General features: G+C 37.0%; 1 protein-coding gene across 3 annotated transcripts in view; it reads left to right on the forward strand.

Annotated features, from left to right (window-relative positions):
* RAB28 (RAB28, member RAS oncogene family) overlaps positions 1-21,066 on the forward strand; it is a 62,399-nt gene that overhangs the window by 16,838 nt on the left and 24,495 nt on the right. For all 3 annotated transcript variants that reach the window (XM_048942129.1, XM_048942131.1, XM_048942130.1), the window contains one exon: positions 4,564-4,693. In XM_048942129.1, coding sequence (XP_048798086.1) covers positions 4,564-4,693 — 130 coding nt within the window. The remainder of the gene's footprint in view (positions 1-4,563; positions 4,694-21,066) is intronic.

The following is a 21,066-nucleotide window of genomic DNA, read 5'->3' on the forward strand; positions in this document are numbered from 1 at the left end:
AATTGCAGTTTACTTGCTGTCTTACCACACTTGCTTTTTCCATTTTTTTCCTTTTTTTTTTTTTTTTCTCCCTATGGATCTAAAACAATACAGTTTCTGCATCCTTTTGTGGTAGTTGAATTTCGCTGTTGAATCAGAAGACTTCTACAAGCTGGAGAGAAGACTTTGATCTTTATAAATGAAAGTTCCTAAGAAACAATTTTTTTGTCAGCAACAATTAAAGCACGTTTATCTCAAAATTGAGAGAGGCCACGAGAAGTCAGATTGTTAGTTACCACAGCTGAGCTGGTAAACAGTGGTATTTCATTATATTGTTGCAACTCAGTCATATATATGTAAGTAACCATATTCTCAATGTCATTGAAGACAACAGTAGTTAATTATGAGTACATTGTGGACCTTTTTTGTCCTGTAAAAATAGTATTTCTGCAGGTTTGCAAGGTATTGCTACTCTGCTAAAATTAAGCTTTACTTTAAGGGAGCATACTAAAAATTTGCTTTAATGTTTCATAAGTATTTAATAAAAAGAAAAAAAAATCATACTGAAATCTATTGTAGAAGGAGGGTGTCTGAAGAGAATCCTGAAGAGCAAAGCAATTTTTGTAGTTACTGTTTTCTGTTGCTTTCTTTTATTTTGACAAATTCTAAAATGAACTTGACATCTCTTAAGTGTTGATTGTCTGGTATGAGTTTATTGACTGGTTGAATATTGTTACAATACTTCCATAATTGCAGTTCTATTCTATAACAGTACTGTTGTTGTATGCATGGTAAATATTTCAGAAATGATCCCATCTCTAAGCTGTAATTGCTGTCCCTGTCCACATATCCAGTTTAAAGTATCCTTAAGAGCTGGCGTGCACTACCTCATAAATTGGTTTGTTAACAGAAGAAAGAGTACTTCAGACTCTACCTTATCTAGAGACCAGGAAATCATTTCTGCAATATTCTCAGTTTCCAGTGGCTTATTTTTTAAATATATCCTATAATTTTGAAACAGAAAGTACTCATATGTATTGTACATATGAGCTGTTGTCCAAGTGTGGACAATGTATTTTTCATGTGTTCATATGTATTATTTTTCAGTAATCTTACGTATTGTCCATTGAGCACACTGTGCAAGTGTGGAGTGCCGGTCCGAAAAAGACAGGGAGCTGTTGGAGAGGGTCCAGAGGAGGGCCACAAAGATGATCAGGGGACTGGAGCACCCCCCCTGTGAAGACAGGCTGAGGGAGCTGGGCTTGTTCAGCCTGGAGAAGAGAAGGCTGCGGGGTGACCTCATTGCAGCCTTTCAGTACCTAAAGGGAGCCTATAAACAGGAGGGGAATCAACTCTTTGAAAGGGTTGATAACAGCAGGAGAAATGGTTTTAAGTTGAGGGAGGGGAGATTTAGGTTGGATGCCAGGGGGAAATTCTTTACAGAGAGAGTGGTGAGGTGCTGGAACAGGCTGCCCTGAGAGGCTGTGGATGCCCTGTCCCTGGAGGTGTTCAAGGCCAGATTGGATGGGGCCCTGGGCAGCCTGGTTTAGTACTGAATGGGGAGGTTGGTGGCCCTGCCTGTGGCAGGGGGGTTGGAGCTTCATGATCCTTGATGTCCCTTCCAACCCTGGCCATTCTGTGATTTTGTACTCATATAAGCAAAATGGCTCTATTATTAAACTGCAATTGTGCAAGCATGGTCTACTTGTGCCATCCCTTCAGATGAGAGAATTTAACATACTGTTCATATGGAGAACAATATGCCCTGTTTTGAACCTTTTTCATGGCAGGGAATGTGCTACTTATTTGAGTTATTAAAAAAAAAAAAGCCAGTGTTAATTTTCCACTTCAATTCCTCATGCATAATAGGGAAATAGCAGGTTTTACAGTATATAGAGTACAGAATGAGTAGATAGTGTAAGCTTGTGGAAAATGTATTTCTTTTGTGACAGCAATGATGGAGTTTCTATCTTCAGCTAAAAGGAAAAATGAGAGATTTTAGCTGTGGTGTTATGCCTGGTCCTTATTCACAACATATTAAGCTGCTTAGAGAGTGCTTTTGTGGCATAAATCTAGGCAGGAAGTATTCTTTATGACTTGGATGGTGCGCTGCGTTTTTCCCTGAGTCTGAGATGTTGTATTTGCCAAGTATAACAAGTATTGACAAGGTTCAAAAAGAGAATGGTTGAGAAACAAAAATGCTTTCATGGCAGTGCTTTATTTCAGAGAAGGGGGCAAAATAAAGGGAAATCAGGTGAGCTCTAGTTCCAAACTTCATTCAATTATGTCTTTCATGGTAAGTCCACCATGAACGCTCTTTTTTCTGAACATTTAGGGCAAGAGCACCTGTAGCAGTGTAGCATTTTGTGAAGAACTGGTAGAAACAGAGGTAGTCAACATTAAATGCTTAATTCTTCAGTGCTGAAGATGCTGCAGACTTGACTGCTGTTGCAAGAAGTGTGCTGTGTTCACTTGCTCATTTGCAGAGAAAGGAAATGGGGACTGAAGGAATCTCAGTGGGATCTGTTGCCCTCCTCTGAAGCCATACCTGCACGAAGGAAGCTTTTCCTTTAACTAGTCAGAAGCTCTCATTCAAACTTAGAGCCATTGTTTCACATTCCTGCCATGTGCTACTATGAAGAACCTATCTATTACCTCAGTAGCCTCCTCATGGATGTGGGAAGGCTGCACAGACTTTTCTTCTTCATGCTGAACAAGTCTGGTTCCTTCAGCTTTTCATTTACAGGACAAGTGCTCCAGCCTCTGATTGTCCTGGTGGACCACTGCTGTGATATATTAATTAATGTCTTATGGGGCCTAAAACTGGATGTGATCTGACTAATACTGGTTATGGTCTGATCTCTTGTTCGTGTGGCTATGCTCCTGTTAATGCAGCTTGGAATCCTGCTTGCCATCCTTTCTGCCAGGGATCATTGCAGACTCTGATTTGGCTTGCTGTTTACCAAGACCTGAAGGTCATTTTCAGTTCGGCTCCCCAGTCAGTTCCCAGCTTGTATTATCTATTACTCCCCCAGCTGTGGGACTTCGCTCCTTGCTGAATGTTGAAAGATTCTTGTTTGCCCATTCCTTGAACTTGCCTACATGTGGAACGCTAGCCAGGCCCTTAAGCATATCAGCTTAATCCTCCCAGTTTAAGTGTCACCTGCAAACTGTGTATGAAAGCACATAAAAAGAACTCGTTATCTTCTCTTGAAACTTTTACCCTTGTTGTCATGCTTTTTATCCATCGATGTAAAGTTTGTTAAAGCATTCTATGTTTTTAAAAATTTTCTGATGTAAGGATTTCTAAACTTTGGGTGCTGTTAAATTTATCTTCTAGCCTACCCTTTTTTTGATGTTGTGCCCAAAGCTGGATGCAGTACTTCACCTGGAATGTTTCATGCCAATATGATAATTGCTTTTGTGGCTACAAAATCAGATTCAACCACAATCTACTGTAACTCCTTGATCATTTTCTATAGAACCTGTTAGAAAGCCAGGTGTTTCCTATCCTTGTGCTGTTGATTATTGTTTCCTTTGAACTTGTCATGGTACTTATTGAACTGCATCCTATTATTTTTGGATTGTTTCTCATCTTGTAATCTAAACTTTACTCAAATACTACTGCAGTCTTTGCTAGTTTGTTATAGTCTTTGAAATTAATGCTTGCACTGTATTTTGTCATCTTGTGTAGTACTAATGAAACAGTTAAGCAAAGCCTGAGCCCAGACAAACCTCAGAAAAGCTGTGCTTGGAAAATCTTTTCTGTTGACAGTGAGCCGTTGAACCAACTAGTTTTGTGTGGATTTTTTTTCTTTTTAAGAATATTAATGAACATTGAATGTGAGGGACAGTGTGCAGTTGCAGGGATTTTTTCCAGATGTAAACTCTACAAGCACAATAAATCCAATTCTAACATTATTCTTTATGAACAAGACACTCAACAATGCTTATTTTGAGTATTTATTACTTGCAGCCTAGTCCGCAGCCTCTGAAATACTTGAGACACTCTCCCCTTCTTGACTTTTGACTACTTATTTAGTATTTCTTTGAAAGGCAAAAAGATTGCCATTACAGCAGTTAAGGGAGGCAGCTGGCCTTTCTTCCCAAAAGAGGGAAGAGATGCAGTAAGTTGGGCAGTATGTAGGAATATGTAATTGAGCATGTTTGTTGGTTTTATTCAAGGAGGGAAGAGTTAAGCTACAATTAAGATTTGCAGAAATAAGTCACTGTCCAGTGTGATTTTTACCTTGCTATATGATTCTATGATCTGTAAAAAAAACCTTTTTTTCATGATGTATATGCATTTTGGCATGTTTCTGGTATAACTCATTGTGCACCTTCCTGAATTGCCATTTTATTCAGCTTTTGTAGATCAGCAAGTGTCTGAATTTAGAACATTTGTAATGCAGGAGAAATGCTGTGATAACATGTGTTTATTATATCAGCTTGTACTGACTCTTGTTTAATTCCTTACAAGATAAAATGTGATTAGTTTTCTATTTTACTATAATAATAAATTAGATTTTGCCACATTAAAATATTTTTACAACTTGTAACATTTTAAATGTATTTTTTCTTCAGGGTATTCTTTTGGTGTATGATATTACCAACTGCCAGAGCTTTGAAAATTTAGAGGACTGGTATAATGTGGTTAAAAAAGTGACTGAAGAATCAGAAATGCAGCCACTTGTGGCCTTGGTTGGAAATAAAAGTAAGTTATTCATATTTAAATATTAATTGGAACACTCTGGATTTGCTCTCCAGTGAAGAAAAGTCAGAAGGCATATATCATTAGTAAATTGAAACAAGTATTGGCTTGTGCAATATTGCATATATATGACATATTTGGGTGTACCTCAAGGTTCTGGGCAGTTAGGTTGAGGGACGTGTTGCAGTCTCTTTGCCTGTGTTTTCTTTTCTTGGAGAGCAGCATGCAGGAGTGGAGAGATCTCTCACCCATGTTTGAATTTGATAGGGCTTCAGAATATAATCATGGCATACTTCTAGAATGGAGAACTGGGAAACATTCCTAGATCTGGTAACAGGTATATTTCATGATTCTGTATATCAAGAGACTGGTAAATTAAGCACTGGTATCTGTTAAAGTAAGCATGCTGGGCATGATGTTTATAAGTCGTTTATTAGACTTTTACATGCTATTTCTGATTTTGCACAAGGTTACTTATTACCTTTTGTTCTTTAGGATTATTACTATTTTTAACTTTTTTTTGATCGTGTAAGATATAATGTTCTGCCTACCAAAGTATATGACTTTATGCAACCATCATCTACTTAGTTCCCCAGTTAGATTCCAAATTCCTTAATTTCCAAGAATAAATCTATAAACATCCTTATTGGCATATATGAGGTCTTGATTCACTCTCACTGTTGTTCTAATAAAGAAAAGAGCAACATAAAATAGTTGCAGAAACAAAGTGAAGCAGACTGGGGAAGGAGTTTTCAGTCTAAGAAAACAGCAGCTGAAGGAGCAGTGTACTTGCTACCTATTTCCCTTTCCATCAGAAGTTGTATATAAAGAAAGAAAGCAAACTGTTGCTTTCATGTGATCCTGAGGATGCTTCTTGTTGTTACATGCATTGAGCTCCTTGATGTCACTTGAAAGAAGGCATGTGGGAGATGCTTTTTGCAGAAGTCATTCCTTTGCTTTAATTTTATTTCAGTATGATAAAAAATTAAATTTTAGAAGTGCATTGCTTTTATGACACTGATAATAGGAGAAGAATGTCCAGGAAGGTTTTCACTTCAATACTTTAATTGACTGTGAGAGGTGGTTATAATCAGGCACTGGATGGGTACAGAAAGAAGATAAATATTACACAGAAGCATGATATTACAAAAGGATGAAGCTACCAGGGAAGTTTCACCAACCTCTGCCGTGAGCAGGAGCGCCATTTGCTAGCTCAGGTTGCCGAAAGTGAATCCAGTCTAGCTTTGAACGCTTCCAGGGATGGTATGTACAAATCTTTCCTCACCACTCTGAGTAAGGAGTTTATTCCAAATATCTAAATCCATGCTCTTTTAGATTAAAACCTTTGTCCTATCAGTATGCTCCCTGACATAGAATCCCTCTCCCGCTTTCCTATAGGCCCCTTGTAGGTATTGGAAAACCATAGTAAGGTCTCTTGGAGTCTTCTCATCTCCCGGCTAAATAACTGCAGCACTTTCAGCTTGATAGGAGAGATGCCCCAGCGTTCTGATTATCTTTACAGCTTTCCTCTGGACTTGTTCTGTCAGGTCCATGCCCTTCTTATGTTAAGGATTACAGACTTAGATGCAATCCAGGATATAGTTGGCCTTCTGGGATGCAAGATCTCACTGCTGACTCATGTTGAACTTGTCATCCACCAACACTTTCAGTCCATTCTCTGTCTAACCTGTGTTGGTGCTTGGAAGTGCCTTGATCTGGATGCAGAATCAGGCACTTGGCCTCGTTGAAATTCATGAGGTTCACCCAGGCCCACCTCTTGAGACATTAATGTCCCTATGGATGGCATCCCATCCCTCCAGTGTATTGAGCACACCACACGACTTCGTGTCATCTGCACACCTGCTGAGAGTAAGCTCAATCCCACAATCCATTTTGCCAACAGAGATGCTAAACAGTGCCCAGAAGAAGCACTACTTATCACCAGTCTCCATCTGGATATCAAACTGTTGACTGCAACTCTTTGAGTGTGCCCATCTACCCAATTTCGTATCTGCTGAATGGTCCATTCCTCAAATGCATTTACCTCTAATTTCAGGACTCAGGTGTCCTGCAGAATGTGTCAAATGCTTTGAACAAGTCCAGAAAGCTGATGTCAGTTACTCTTCTGTTATCTGTCCTGTTGTAACCCAATTGTAGAAGGCCACCAAATTTGTCAGACATTATTTGACCTTTTATTAGTTTCAGCTGGGGCAGAATTGTTTTCTTTAGAATGCTATGATGCTATGTTTTGGTTCTAGGAGAACAACAGTGTTGATAACACATTGATGTTTATAGTAGCTGCCACGAGCAGTGTTGTACAGAGCCAAGGCCATTGTCAGTAAAGTGCCCAAGAAGCAGGCACCAGTCACATCCTTGTTTTCCACGTGCCTTAGCACAGTTTCCAGGAGGATCTACTCTGTGACCTTCCTGGGCATGGAGTTAATCTGACTTGCTTGCAGTTCCCTGGGTCTTCCTTTTTTTCTTTTTTTTTTCCCCTCTTTTTACAAATGGGGGTTATTACTGACACTTAAGTTTCTTTCTGATAAAAGGCTTTACTAAATTGAATGATTGAAAATAACTGCATGGTATTTGAAATGTTGGGCCAGCATTTAGATACCTAGATAAAAAATCTGGAAGCCTGGTTGAAACCATCCTTTTTGAAAGTGACCTAAATTAGTACTGCTCTTCTGAGCATATGTAGCTTGGGCTTAAGCTCTCATTTGCAACTTACCTATTTATCTCAGACAGTGTTTTTCCATTTTGAGATGAACACACCTGGGATTTCTGGTGTAGTGCTTCAGGGGGAAAAAAAAAGAAAAAGAAATATAACTAGAGTTAAAAACAAACAAACAAAAACAGCTTGGAGAAAAAAAAAAGAATTTTTTTTTTCCTTCCTAGTGCTATACAGAAAATTGTTCACTAATTCTATCAGATGAAATAGTTTCCTTGGATAATCTTGTTACTGAAAGGAGGTTACTGAAGTATGGCAGTATATGCTGTGTAATTGTGTACTAGCTATTAAACTGGCTATAAACCTTAATGATTTGTTTATTTTGTTATAGTAATTTGTAGTCACTCTGTTAAGTTTGTTTGGAATTTCTTCAGTATTACACCACAGAATATGTTCAATTGTGATTTAAATGAATCAGTGCTAGATTTGACTTTTCCATTTTTATTATCCACTGCATTAGATTAAAAGAATGAGTACATTAAGCTACTGTATGTCCATTGAAAGCATGATAATTAACCTCACTGACTGGAAAATCCTGTTGTGAGAATAAGCAATTAAGATTTACTTATGGAACACCAGGAAGATAATTTCTACATGCAAAGCTCTATTTGGTCTTCAGTCTCTCATCCATCAGAACCTGATTTGAAAATCATAGAATAATGTGAATTGAGATCTGAATTCCAGATCTCCAAACCTCCTTATCTAGCCCTTGGTTTTTGTGGTTTTTTTTTTTTTTTCTTCCATACTAGCTAAAATGAAGGACTGTCATTGCCCAATTCTGAAAATAAGCCTCAGAGATACAGTGAAAGCAGTACTTTATTAAGGTGACTATCTTCCTCCTGGGTGCTTTTTTTTAATATGTATTTCACTTCTTCCCATTTTTTACATCAACAGTTTCTATCAGAGGGAGTAGAAAGCTAATTTCAGTCAGGTCTTAGGAAAATGGAATCTTGCCAGATCTGCTTCATGCAGCTGTGTCTGGTTGGCAGTTAATCCTCTGTCCTCTACTCCTCTATTTTGTGTATTTGGTAAATGACAAATAGATTTATAAAATTTAATGTCAAATTTCTTTTTTGTATTAATTGTAAATCATGAGATCATAATCCTGAAATTTACAGTTGCTGTAGAATCTTAAATGTTACTTTCTTTGTAACTTTACTGTATTTCATTTTTATTTGATATAAAGTATATTAATCTGTTCATATTTCTGTGTTGCTCTATCCCATTTAATTTGCCCAGAAATGAATGTCTGAGCCTCACTGTAAAGATTAATGAATGCTTTTGAGCTTCAATGCAGTAACTTTTAAGATATGCTTCTGTAAAATACTTTGATTTTATATTGTATACTACATACTAATCTATGGTTATTAAGTGAATAAAGTGTATTTTTTGCACTTAAAAACTTTGTTTACAATTGGTATTAATTTGAAGTTCAGTAATTCACAATGGATCTTCTGGTCATTAGTGTGAAGTAGAGAGGTTTCATGGTGTTATGTATGACTGATGCGTTTTTTTCCTGTCTACCTTGACTACTACTTTATATATTTTCCTTTGTACTAATCTATAAGCAGACTCCTCAAGTGTCCTACCAACGTTTTCAGTGGATATATTGTAAACAGAAATTAACCCAGGTTGCATGGGAGCTACACTCACTTTGATTTATAGTTACCTAGATGGTCTTAGGTTATCTGTAGCTTATGTAGGGGCTAGGAATTATCAGGTACCATTGTATAGTGGATGGATGAATGATTTCTATCCCCAGAGATATTAACCAGATCCACTCCTCAATAAAGACTAATAACTCAGATTTTTAAACAGTCTTCATGACAGATGAGGGCACAGAGGAGAATGCATCAACACTAATTAAGAATGTTGACCGTTTGTTCGTCTTAGCCATGATTAATTGATCTTGGAGTGATATCTCTGAACAGGAAGTGATATGTTATTACATTGTGAAGTTTAAAGGTTATGTTTTAGTGTACTCTTTAACTTGCATTTACATACAATGTAAAATCTTTTTACCTATCTGAATTCAGAAAGAAACACTCTTCAGCCCTGATACCTCTGAGTGTGTAGTACTCTGTGCTAATGAGAATGTGACTTGTAACAGGACATACCCAGTCTGGGTTTGGACTTGCTTACTGCCTCAGCCACTTGGTCTCCTCGTTTGTACTCAGGACACTTCTTCATTAATATTCTTTATGAAACTCTGGCGTATTAAAGTTTAGAATTACACACTCACTCTTGTTCCTCCCAAGCTCCCTCCGCTGTTTTCTGTTCTTGTTTCCTGTGGGCTTGCACTTGTTAGGTTCTTCACCTTTAATTAAGACAAGTGTTGAACAGCAAATGCAAAGACCCCTGTTCTTCAGAGTCTTGTACCTGATTAAACTGAAGTTCCTCTATGCCTGACAGCAGGTCCCTCACATACTTATGGGATTGGAAGGTAAACTACTTACATGTAGAAACTCCCTTAAAATGAAAACCTTGTCCTGTGCTACGGTCAATTTACCAACTCATTTGAATAAATGTAGAATGCTACCCTGTTTTAAAATATGTATAGAATGTTTGTCTTGACAAACTTGTAAGATTAATAGAAAATTACAGTCATATATTTGGCTTTTTTTCAGTGGTCAGTTAATTTTTATGAAGTTGTCAGTTAACGTTTATAAAATTATTTTTATCTAGAAACTTTAATGAATGAAGAAATTACAGATGAGAATGATCTTTTTTTTCACCATAATAATATATTTCCAACCTAGTGTCTGAATGTGTTAGATATTACTTTAAGAATGGGAGCAATCCAGAAGCATACAAGATTCAGAGGGATAAAATTCTGTTGCTGAGGAAGAATCTATCTTGGGAGATTATAATCATAAACATGCTTGACATAATAGTAGTGGAGCTGGCTACCATCAGTCCAAAGTAGTCTATTGCTGTTCTACTGCCATGTGGACAAGTATAGTATATTATGATACATGTGCCATAGGTTTTGGTTCTGTTACCAAGCTCACAGAAAATCGTATTTAAAAAAAAAAAGGAAAAGGAGTGTGGGTGTGGAAGGTTTATTGCTGTTCCATAGTACTTAGATGTATTCCATTGCCTGAGAAGGGAAAGCAGCTGATGGGATATGTCCCGAGAAACTGGATGTATGTACTGCATTCTGGCTTAGATCTGTTGTGATAAGTATGTCTGTTGCATCTGGTCACAAATCAGCCCATCTTTAAATTGTACCCTTCTTTCAGAATCCTTCACGAAGTCAGCACTTAAGTGGGAAGTCACAGTGAACACAGCAGCTGCTAAGCCAGCTGTTTAAAACAAAAGACTTGCAGCTGGCGCATCTGTACATGATTTTGGTGGTGGCTCTTTAGGGATGGAGGCACATAGACAAAAAAAAGGAGAATAAAAAGGAGAAATCTGTTCTGTTGTGCTGCTCAAAAGGTAGTTGATGATCATGGTCATCATCTTCTACTCTGCTTGTCTTGAGATGACTTTCAGATATTCAGCAGATAGGGTTGGCCAATAGGGAACTTGCTCAGTTTTGTGCTACAGTGTGTGACGAGGCTAAATAACATGTATTTGTTTTACTCATAAAGATATTCTGCAGTTACGCCAGTTGTCCAAATCTGAGATTTGTACGGTTAGACGGAGTCCTGGTGGAAACAGGTGTACAAAGCTCAGCAAATTTGTACTCACTGAAACCAGGGCAGATTAGATACTGTGTAAACTGCTTGCTGGAAATAACAATTTTAACATTCTAATTGTGTGGTATCATAACAAGAAAGTGGGAGTAGTTATAAACTAGTCCAGTTAGTACACTATTCTTATGCTGTGCTTTCTTACTTCAGTGAGTGTGGATGACTTGGTTTCCTCTCTGTCCCATACTTAATCTTGAGTCTGCTCTTCCCTTCTTTTTTTTTTTTTGTTTTTTAAATATATATAAACATACATATATATTTGCTCACATGATTTTTGTGTGCTAAGACCTATGAAGAACTGAGACCAGTTTCAAAGACCTGGTAGATTGTTGTTAGTGTGGTTGGAGCTCAAATGCTAGTGTGATAGAAGTACCAGTAAATAGTATGTTCTCATTTGCTAACAGTTATGTTTAAATTCAGAAAAATCTTTAAAGATGTCATTGAAAATGGAAATAGAAATAAACTGTTTAAACACAGAGGTTAGAACAGTATATGTATCCTATTTTTATAATAATACACAAACGAAATGCTGAGAGATCTCTTGCTGTTTCCATGGATCTTGTCTACAGTTTATTTAGTGATGTAGACACACATCTAATAAAAAAGATGCTGCATAAACCATAGTCCAGGCTGAATGTGCTTCTGTTTTTGGTTTAGGTAGAAATGTTTTTTCTGGCTGCGTCCTTCATGCTTAGGTCTTCTTACAACAAATGGAAAGCCCTTAATTGTACCTAGGGGAATAGTTAATCTACAGTGGACATATGGTGGACAAAAGCTGAGTCTAGTAAATGAAAAAAGTTATAAACAGAAAATGTGTGAATGTCCGCATAGTCTGAGAGTCATGGGAGATATTGTGCTGTTAGATTATAGCTTATTTTAAGTTAATTTGCTATTCTTTGTTATTATTATGTAAATGGCAATCAGTGCAGCATAAAATACATGGTTTTGAACAATTCAATATCTGTTTTACTGAATTGAAAAAAACAAACAAACAAAAAACCAACGCAAAAACCACACAAAAACCCCCAACAAACCTGTTTTTAAGCCAAAGCAGAATTTCTTTTCTTTGCAAGTGTTCTATCTCTACCTTTGCCACATAATATAAGTGCAATTTGATTTCATTTACAGAGTGAAGTTCTCTGAGATTTTTAAAAGTTATAACTTCTGATTGGGGGCAGTTAATCAGTGTTAACCCTGAACAGCTCTTGGGCTTTATGGATTCCAGCATTATATGTGGTTGCACTGCTCCAGCAAAAGGTTAAGTATTAATGGAAAATGTTCACAGCTCTTTTACTCAAAGAAAACATGTTACTTGTAAGTTTTCTTTTGATTTTACTTTTACAGTTACATTGAATGTCTTCATTCATTTAGCCATCCATAAAGCAAATATTGTTGCACATGCAGTGGATAATAAGTCTTTTTAGGACTACTTGTGTGGTATGTCACAGATCATTAACTGCAAGTAACCACCTGACTTAAGGGAAGTCTGGAAGCATCATTACAGTGAAATAAGCTTTTATTTCTGTATCACTGCAGCACATTGATTTGTAGGAATGTCTCCATTAGCTACCGTGGAAACATATTCTCATATATTATTATTAAAGGAAGTTGATGATAGAAGATAACCAATGTTCAAGTCTAAATAGGGCATTAGTGCTAGGATTTTGGACAAAGCAGGGGAAAGAGACAAGTGCTATTGTGGCATTATTTTCTGTTTAAAACTGATAAAACTTACCTTTTTTCAACTGCTTCACAGTTTTAGAGTCAAATGTAGTAACAGTTGTACTGTGTTTATGTGTGTGCTGCAGCTTGAACTGAAATGTATGCAGTAACTGAATATGTTTACTACTCTGTAAAGCAGAAAATGTGGAAGAGAAGTTTCTTCCAAACCAGCAGGGAAAACATATGCTTTTTCTATTCAGTCCAGTGAATTATAAAAAATAATAATTAAAAAAAAAATCATTGGAAATAACCAATGATTGATTCAGATCAGGTCAGAGGATGAAGGATAGGCTATGCTAATATGGAAGATGCTAATAACAGATATTAACAAGATTAATACCAGTTTGTCATATGAAAAAATGCAGTTCTGAACCAATGTCCTGAAAATATTTTAGGTATTGATGTTCTCGCAGGCGTTGAAGTTAAGATAATAGCGCAGGAGCTTCTTGCTATGTTGCTCTTTTGTAAATTAATTTGCTGTCAGATCCCATCTTATTCATATTAGTGTTTCTAATGCTTAAGTTTTTAACTGTGTAAAATGAGCCACATTCCATTTTCTGCCTCCTCCTGCATTTCTCAGAGTGGGGAATCTCAAATCTGAAGGTAAAAAATTGCAGTTGGTTATACAGATGTCAACTTTAGAGCAGTTCTAGTGACTTCCTGTAAGCTGCTCCAAGTTTACTCTGATGTTTTTATGAGTAGCCCATAGACAGTTATACTGGTTTGGATTACTCTTCTTTTTTTTCTTTTGCTTTATTTTTCTTATAGATACCATGTGGCCTGTCTTTTGCATTAAATATTGTCCAGTAGGTTTACTTATGCAATATTACTGTACTAGAAAAAAATGTGCTGATAGAATTCATATTTTGAAATACATTTTTCACACGTATATATGTAGGTTGCTCTGAAAGTAACACCTCTTATTTATTTCCATGGAAACTACAGCAGATACAAAGAGCACTGCACCACTATTTGGTAGAGCAAATTCTCAGCTACAAAACACTTAACATGGTTACCACCATTAGCTCTGCATTTTGTTCAGTGATGAACAGGAGCCTGCATGCTACCCTGGTAATGATCTGCACCAGCAGAAGTGACCACTGTTGCCAGTGCTGAAAAGCACCACCCACCACCTCGCTGTGCTCACATCCAGTGCTTGGTGTCCATAAACATTCAGCAAGTGTTGATGAATGTCAATGTGTGCCATTTTATTACAAATGAAGGAATTCTGTTCTACCATTTGCTTCATCCACACTTCCATGTCAGATGCCATTTTGTCAGACTGCCCTTCTGCTGACTTCTGTCACACAGCAACAACATGCAATGGAATATTGTTGAGAGGTTCAGCCTCTACTGCCATACTACCACCACCATCCAAAGAGAGCAGAGCACAGGAGTTGCTGGTCAGACTGCTAAGTAGATAATTTCTAAAATTTTATGTTCTACTGTCCACGTAGAAAATTAACAATATAAAGGCTGGTTTTGTTTTCTGCTGGTTTGGTTTTCTTTTTCCTTTTATATCTTCTGTGAATGATGTATCACCAAAAAAAAAAAAAAAAAAAAAAAAATCTAGTGGGTCTGTCTGATTCTGCATTTGTCCAATTACAGAGTGTTGCAGAAGTTTTCACTTTTGATCTGTCAGTCAATTCTAAGAATACTGTTGTGGTACTTTACTTGAATAAGGCTACTCTGGTGTTTGCAGGTAATTGAAGGAAAAAAAAAAAAAAGCCTAGTCTGGTTATATTGCAAGTCTGTGAGCTTAAAAATGATTCTCGGTATTGACAGTTCTTTAGGAGCAGTATTCCATGCTGAAGATATAGATGTTTTCTAGAAAACACTGGAGTGTTTTATCAGGAGTTATAAAGAATGCAGTGGGATTTCAGGATGTAGGAAAGTTCTCTGTTTTCCTAGAACATATTTATTGAGTTCTTCACTCTCTTCTTTTTGTGCTATAGTAACTATAGCACTACTGATACCTAGCGGGAGCCATTACTGACAATGTCTGGATTTTGTGATGTTTGAACTTCAGGGTTTTTTTGTTTGTTTGTTTACATGAAAGCATTTAAGAAGTTGTCTTAAGCTACACAGAACAATTAAAGAATGTAATGAAATAATAAAGAGTGATCATTGTAGAAATCTTTGCATTGCCAGCTAATATGCTGCCAAATTGCTAATTATTAATTTTCTTGGGCTGGCTTTATAAGGAATATATATCAAGAGGTCTTCAGCTTACACAGTAACTTCTGCAGTTTTATTTTGGGAATGGTGTATCAAAAAGGTTTTTAGAGCATAGTTACTGGTGTTGTTGCATCTTTAAGTGGCTGATCACTATAGCAATAATGCTGGTTTCTGAGCACAGCCAGTACTTTTTCCAGCTGCTTTATAGTGATATCTTGAAGCTTAAAATGTAATCTATATGGGTAAGCCACAAAAGCCACTATATATTAAAGCAGACTCTGACAGTAAATCAAAATTGAACAGCTGGCAACACTACTAAAGTCATAAACTTATTTATTAAAAAAACTAAACAGAAGAATTATATTAAAAAGAGAGGAATATGTTCTACAGACCAGTGGATATAGCTTAAAACCTGGAAAGTGCTGTAGATTAAGGGCCCAATTTATGAACATCTGTTCTGGCAGTTTCTGTGAGATTCTAATGTTCTTTACAATAAAAGTGTGAAACATGTTTCCCCCCCATACTAATCACGCTTTTCTGCAGTTCATAAAACTTGCATTGGGCCTTATGTAACTGGGTCTGTCTGCTTTACACACTTGCTAGAATAATTACTATGCATGAAAGAGTAAGTACTATACCAATGTCACAGTGCCATGGTACACAGTTCTCCTGGCTTGTTCCAACCAGTCTTATTGGCTTCAGAAGTAAGGAATGAACACCAAAGTTTCCTTCATGTATTTAGACTTAAAGCATGGCAGTGAATAATAGAAGCGAGTCACTAGAGAGTAAGATGGACAGCAAAACACCTTTTATGTAGTCACAAAGTTCTCTATAATGGAAATGCACTTAGAAATTGGTTGTTTTACTGTAATATGTTTCATATCTTTGCACACGAGCAGTCACCAGAAATAACTTTAATGTTCATTATCTCTTAATTTTGAAACAACTGATAATATAAGAATATTTTAATAATATTTTGATTGTGATATTTCCATGGAATACATTTTTGTCCTACTACTCAGCTGTCTGGCAATAAGCTTTAAGATATTTTGGATTCTATTTTGAGCAGGAAATACAAAACGGTACATCCAAAACTGACTGCCTGGTTCCACTGTCAGTTGTGCTCTTTTGCCTTTGATATGAGCGTGACTAAGATTAATTTTAGAGATTTTAGCTATAAGCCCTTTTGTATATTCAGGTTTGACCTGTGCAGCACAGGTGATGATAATATTTTGCTCTCTCGTTCTTGCTTCGTGTCTGGTAGTTAGACTGAACTCAAAAAGATCATTGTGAAATGTTGACAGTTTTATTCTCACCCAGTGCATAATCTGCTAGCATGCCAAGCACTGCTGCCATCAGCAGAGAGCCAGATATTAGGAAATCAAGGAGCAAAGAAGTCACTGAGCAATAAAAACGCTTCTTTTATCCTGAACAGATTATGTTCCTTTGCTGATGAAAGTGGTTACACTTTCTTTCCATTTTAACTTGATTAGTTTTACCACATTAGCCTTTGATACTAGGTTGCATATATGCTATTATAGTTGTTTAATCTGAGGAGAGCACTTCCCGTTTACAGAAGGAAAAAGAGTAGTTCTGGTATTCTTTGGACGAAGAAATACCGTATGGGAATGAGGCATTTTCTGTTTGTGCCATCTGCTTTTGAACACTTACAGAGTAAGTACATCTCGTGATCCTGAGTGTTGGGCATATCCATTTCTCAGAAATTTTGGCCAAATTGCTTTTTTTTTTTTTTTTTTTTTAAGTTATAATGTATTAAGGAGCAGTATTTCTGCCAGATCTTTATTGGTCATTGATAGTTCCTTTTGCCTCTTTATTTAAGTGATAGTTTAATATGTGATTTATGAATATTTGTAGGGCTGAGGGCAGCACTACTAGTCAACTAAACAAAAAGTTGCTTATGTAACGACTTCATACTTACAGAACTTGAGTTTTCTTTTTGCTCTGTCTAATATGAAAAATGTTTTGTTAATTGGTTCACTATGAATCATTTTATCTGTCATAGTGTACAGTATATTAATCACCGTTCTTGGAGCACAGCTTCATTCACAGAAGGTTCAGCAACATAAATGATCTATTTGCTTTATATTTATGTTTCCCTGCGGTGAACTTTTGTTTGTGAGGTTTGCTATGTTTAAGTGCACAAATGTAATTTATATGCACCTGCATAAAATATTTCACAAGTGACCTGGGTTTCATTTTCAAATTGTCTTGGTTTCTGCGAGGAACTAACCCAATAGATATTAGGGATTTGCATCATCAAAGACAGTGTCAAGTTATGTCCCAGGGGAACATTAAGAAGGGATCCAATGTGTGGTTTCTTGTGACCTGATTAGAACCTTCTAGATTCCTGGTTCTGATTAGCTCAGATTTTCATATTTGTTGTAAATTTGTTTTATTTCTTGTCCTTGAGTTTCTTGTATGTGGGTGGACAAGGGAGGGGAAAAGACATCACTGCATCACTAACATTTTCTGCTTGCCTCCCTCTACTTGCTGCTGCTGTCCTGCCTGGATTATATCTCACTCTTCTGCACTTCTTCATTCTCTCCATTCTCTCTACACCTTGTGCTTGGTGCAAGGGAATGCTCTTCACAGTGTTGGTTTTTCATTCACAGATCATCTGCACATGCTTCTTGCACAGCCAGATGTGGACACTAGGTTTTTGTTCTTTGTGATGATATCCCAGTTTTGAGGATATGGGTTACAACACATACTTCTTTAGTATAGTAGACATCTTATAAAAATTCTAGCAGCTTCTCTGGCTGAGTAAACTTGATGGATGAACTATTAAGGTCTTCTGGTTTATATAGTATATGTACTACTGCACTGGAAAAGATTTCATCTGGAGTTGCTACAGTCAGGAGGGTATATAAATCCATGAGAATTAATGTGGCATTTCCTTCATAATCCTATGAATTTTCTGCCTTAAACTTGTGTTTATACTTTTCATAAGTGTTTGAGTAGGAAAGACCCTTTAAATACTGTGATGATATCTAGAATTATTATATTGTCATTGTGTGCTTTTTTATTTAACATGTACATGTAAAATAAAACTTGACATTTTTATTCTCCTTTAAAAATGTATGTGGTGCCATTTATTAAGTAATTAGGCTATAAGGGCAGAATTTTCATGACTATGCCAATGCTCAAAAATGTAGATAGCTGTCTGATGGGATTTTCAAATGTGGTTTAACCATTGCCTAGTTGTCCAGTGCTTAAAATTGTACCCTTAGGCATGCTTGCATCTTTTCGTATCTGAGTACATTTGCAAATCTGATTTAAAGGGTTTAATTATTCTATGAAGGGACCTAAATGCAGGGGAAGGCAAAATCATTGGCAAACCAAACCAGTAAATGTATGGCAATGCTAGTGAGCTTAGTTCTGCTAGTGTGTTACATAAGATGCATTTGGGAATAAAATTGCAAGCTGTGAACTCGCTCATTCTGGAATTAATTTCAGAATTGTTCCGAGGCAAGAACAGAGCAGGTGGCCAAATTCTATTATATTTGAGAAATGTAACTTAATTTTTGACAATGTTTCTGAAGAAACATAGGGTTAACTTGCCATTAGCTAATAAAATCTCTTAAGTGCAGCGTGCACTTAGTTTTGTGAAAGTTGCTTTGTATGTTTACTCTACCTCACTTCTTGTTCTGGAATTCTTTTCCCTAGCATCAGCACAGCTGCATCATCCATTTCCATGGTCCTTTTAACCTCCGCTTTAATTAAAAAAAAATTAAATCAGATGCTGTTTAAAGCTTCCCGTTTAGTTTTGTGAAAATAAAAGTTCACATCTAGCTTAGGAGTGTGTGAACAGCTGTTAAAAGCCACAAGCAAAACGATACTTATAAAAGTGGTGGGGGGAATTTTAAGAGCAAGCTGCCAGTCTGACTGTAGCTTTCAGTAGTTCTTCACTTTCGGCCAAATGGTTTTAACAATAATTTTCTTTGGGGAAAAAAAAAAAAAACAACTAAAAAACACAAAACCCTGTGTTTTATAGAAGCAGCAGCCCAAGCAGGTAGGTTGGTGGTAGTAGGAGGCAACTTGCCATTTCTCTTTAACTTTTTATGAAACTTTTCTTTGAATCTGGGGAAATTGCTCATTAGAGAGATTGGAAGGCCTGATGTCCACCAGCGCCCACCCACCATGCAGGTACATCTGTCTCCATCTGATTCTAATGAGGGATCTTGCTCACTGAAATTCCCAGAGTTTCAAGTCTAAGCATAGAAGGATAGTCGTTCACTGGCGCTATGTTTCACAGGTATTAGAGTCCTGTGCATGACTGCAGCATTCTAAAGTAACAGAATTTCTTCTATAGAGTTATCAAATTTGATTCTTCTGTTGGACATAAACGTGCAGGGAACTTACCAGATGTTGAATATTTGAAAGAAAGAGAGAAGGCTTAGAATGCTCCTTGCTCAGTCCTTATAGTGTATTGCAAATAGCTTTTGGAGGGGAAAAGAGAGTTCCTTCAGAAACATTTTGTCTTCACTGTTGTTGAGAGGCTATAGAGTGAAATGCTCTGTGGCCTGATAGTGGTGTATGTGTATTTCTGGAACTAGATTGGGCAGTTTTCTTATGGCCTGTTTGGGCTTTAGTTGGTATGCTTCTGAGTGAGGTCATAGAATCACCAAGGTTGGAAAAGACCTCCAAGATCATCCAGTCCAACCATCAGGGCCATCAATACAGCACCTTCCAAGACTTAGGACAGCAGTCTGTCTGAGCAGGCATGCCCAGTGCTGACAGAATACAGTGCAGGGAGAAAATAAGTTCCTGTAGCTCAAGCTTCTTGTGTCCTTGTGTACTTTGTATTCATACAGAGCATGTGCCTGGGTGTGAGAGTGTTTTCATCCAAATTGGAAAAACCCAACAGATTTTTTGACTGTTAAACTGGCCTAGACTGTGCGTGTAGAAAATGTGAGTCCAACAGAGCAGACTTTGTGCTGAGCCACTGAGGTGAGAGGTCTGAACCAGTTTCTAACCAAATCTCTTGACTTTTACTTGGGGCAGCATTAGTCTCTGCAAAGCTATGAGTTTTTTTGTCTTTTTTTTTGTGTGGGTTTTTTTTTTTTTAATTGAGGTGTCTGTTTTCTTTTGACCTCAGCAGATTGTAACCTGTGCTAAGCGGTGCTGTCACTAAACTGGCTAGGTATGTTGCTTTGTTATGTTGTTAGCTCTTACGTTGGGGTTTCCAGACTTATATTGTGCCTTCAGTATTCAGGTTGAAAGTTCAGTGTGGCTGTGATTTGACATGGCTGCTTAACCACTAGCTAAAGCCAAAGCTGTAGGAATTGTGTGTGCCAAACCCCCATGCTCTCTTAACATACTTTTAAAAGTGAAGAAGTGTGTTAAGTCACAAAGAAACTAAGAAATCATCGGGGCTATGCTAAAATTTTAATAGACAATATCTTGGGATTACCTAACTCCAAGATGTTAACTTCTTGACTCATATTCTCCTCTTCCTTTTCACACCTAGCAAGGGAAGTAGTTTGTCCTTGAGAGCTCCTAAGTACAATAAGTAGATTGGGTGTAAACAAAGAATGATTTGATGTTGTGATTAACCAAATAATATGGAAAAACACTTTCCACATCTAAATTCCCCTGTAAGTCAGACGTAGCTGATCGCTTTTTCCTAACTTCAGTAAAAATTGAATGAAGTAGAAACTCTTAAAATCCTCTTTGGCTTTAGGAGAAAAAAACAAAACAAAACAAACTTGCAAAAGAAGTCTCAGTTGAACTTTAACTTGCTTGCTTAATATTTTCAAATTCAAGTTATTATTGGTTTAAAAAAAAAATGTTGAGTGCATACATGTGTCCAAATCCAAGTGCTCTCAGTGTCTCCCTGCACTCGCACTCTGAGAAGGTGGTTTCACAATTGATCTAACCCAGTTTTGCTTTTGCCAAAAGTAGTACTTCACCGAGGGTTCAGTTCACTGGTCCAACCTCAACTGAATGAAGCAAAGGGAACAATCCTTATTTGACAAACTCATGGATTTATTTTATACTGTGATGGTGCTGTCACAAGAAAAGGTTTG

This window comes from Lagopus muta, chromosome 4 (genome assembly GCF_023343835.1).
Source record: "Lagopus muta isolate bLagMut1 chromosome 4, bLagMut1 primary, whole genome shotgun sequence".
Taxonomy (NCBI): domain Eukaryota; kingdom Metazoa; phylum Chordata; class Aves; order Galliformes; family Phasianidae; genus Lagopus; species Lagopus muta.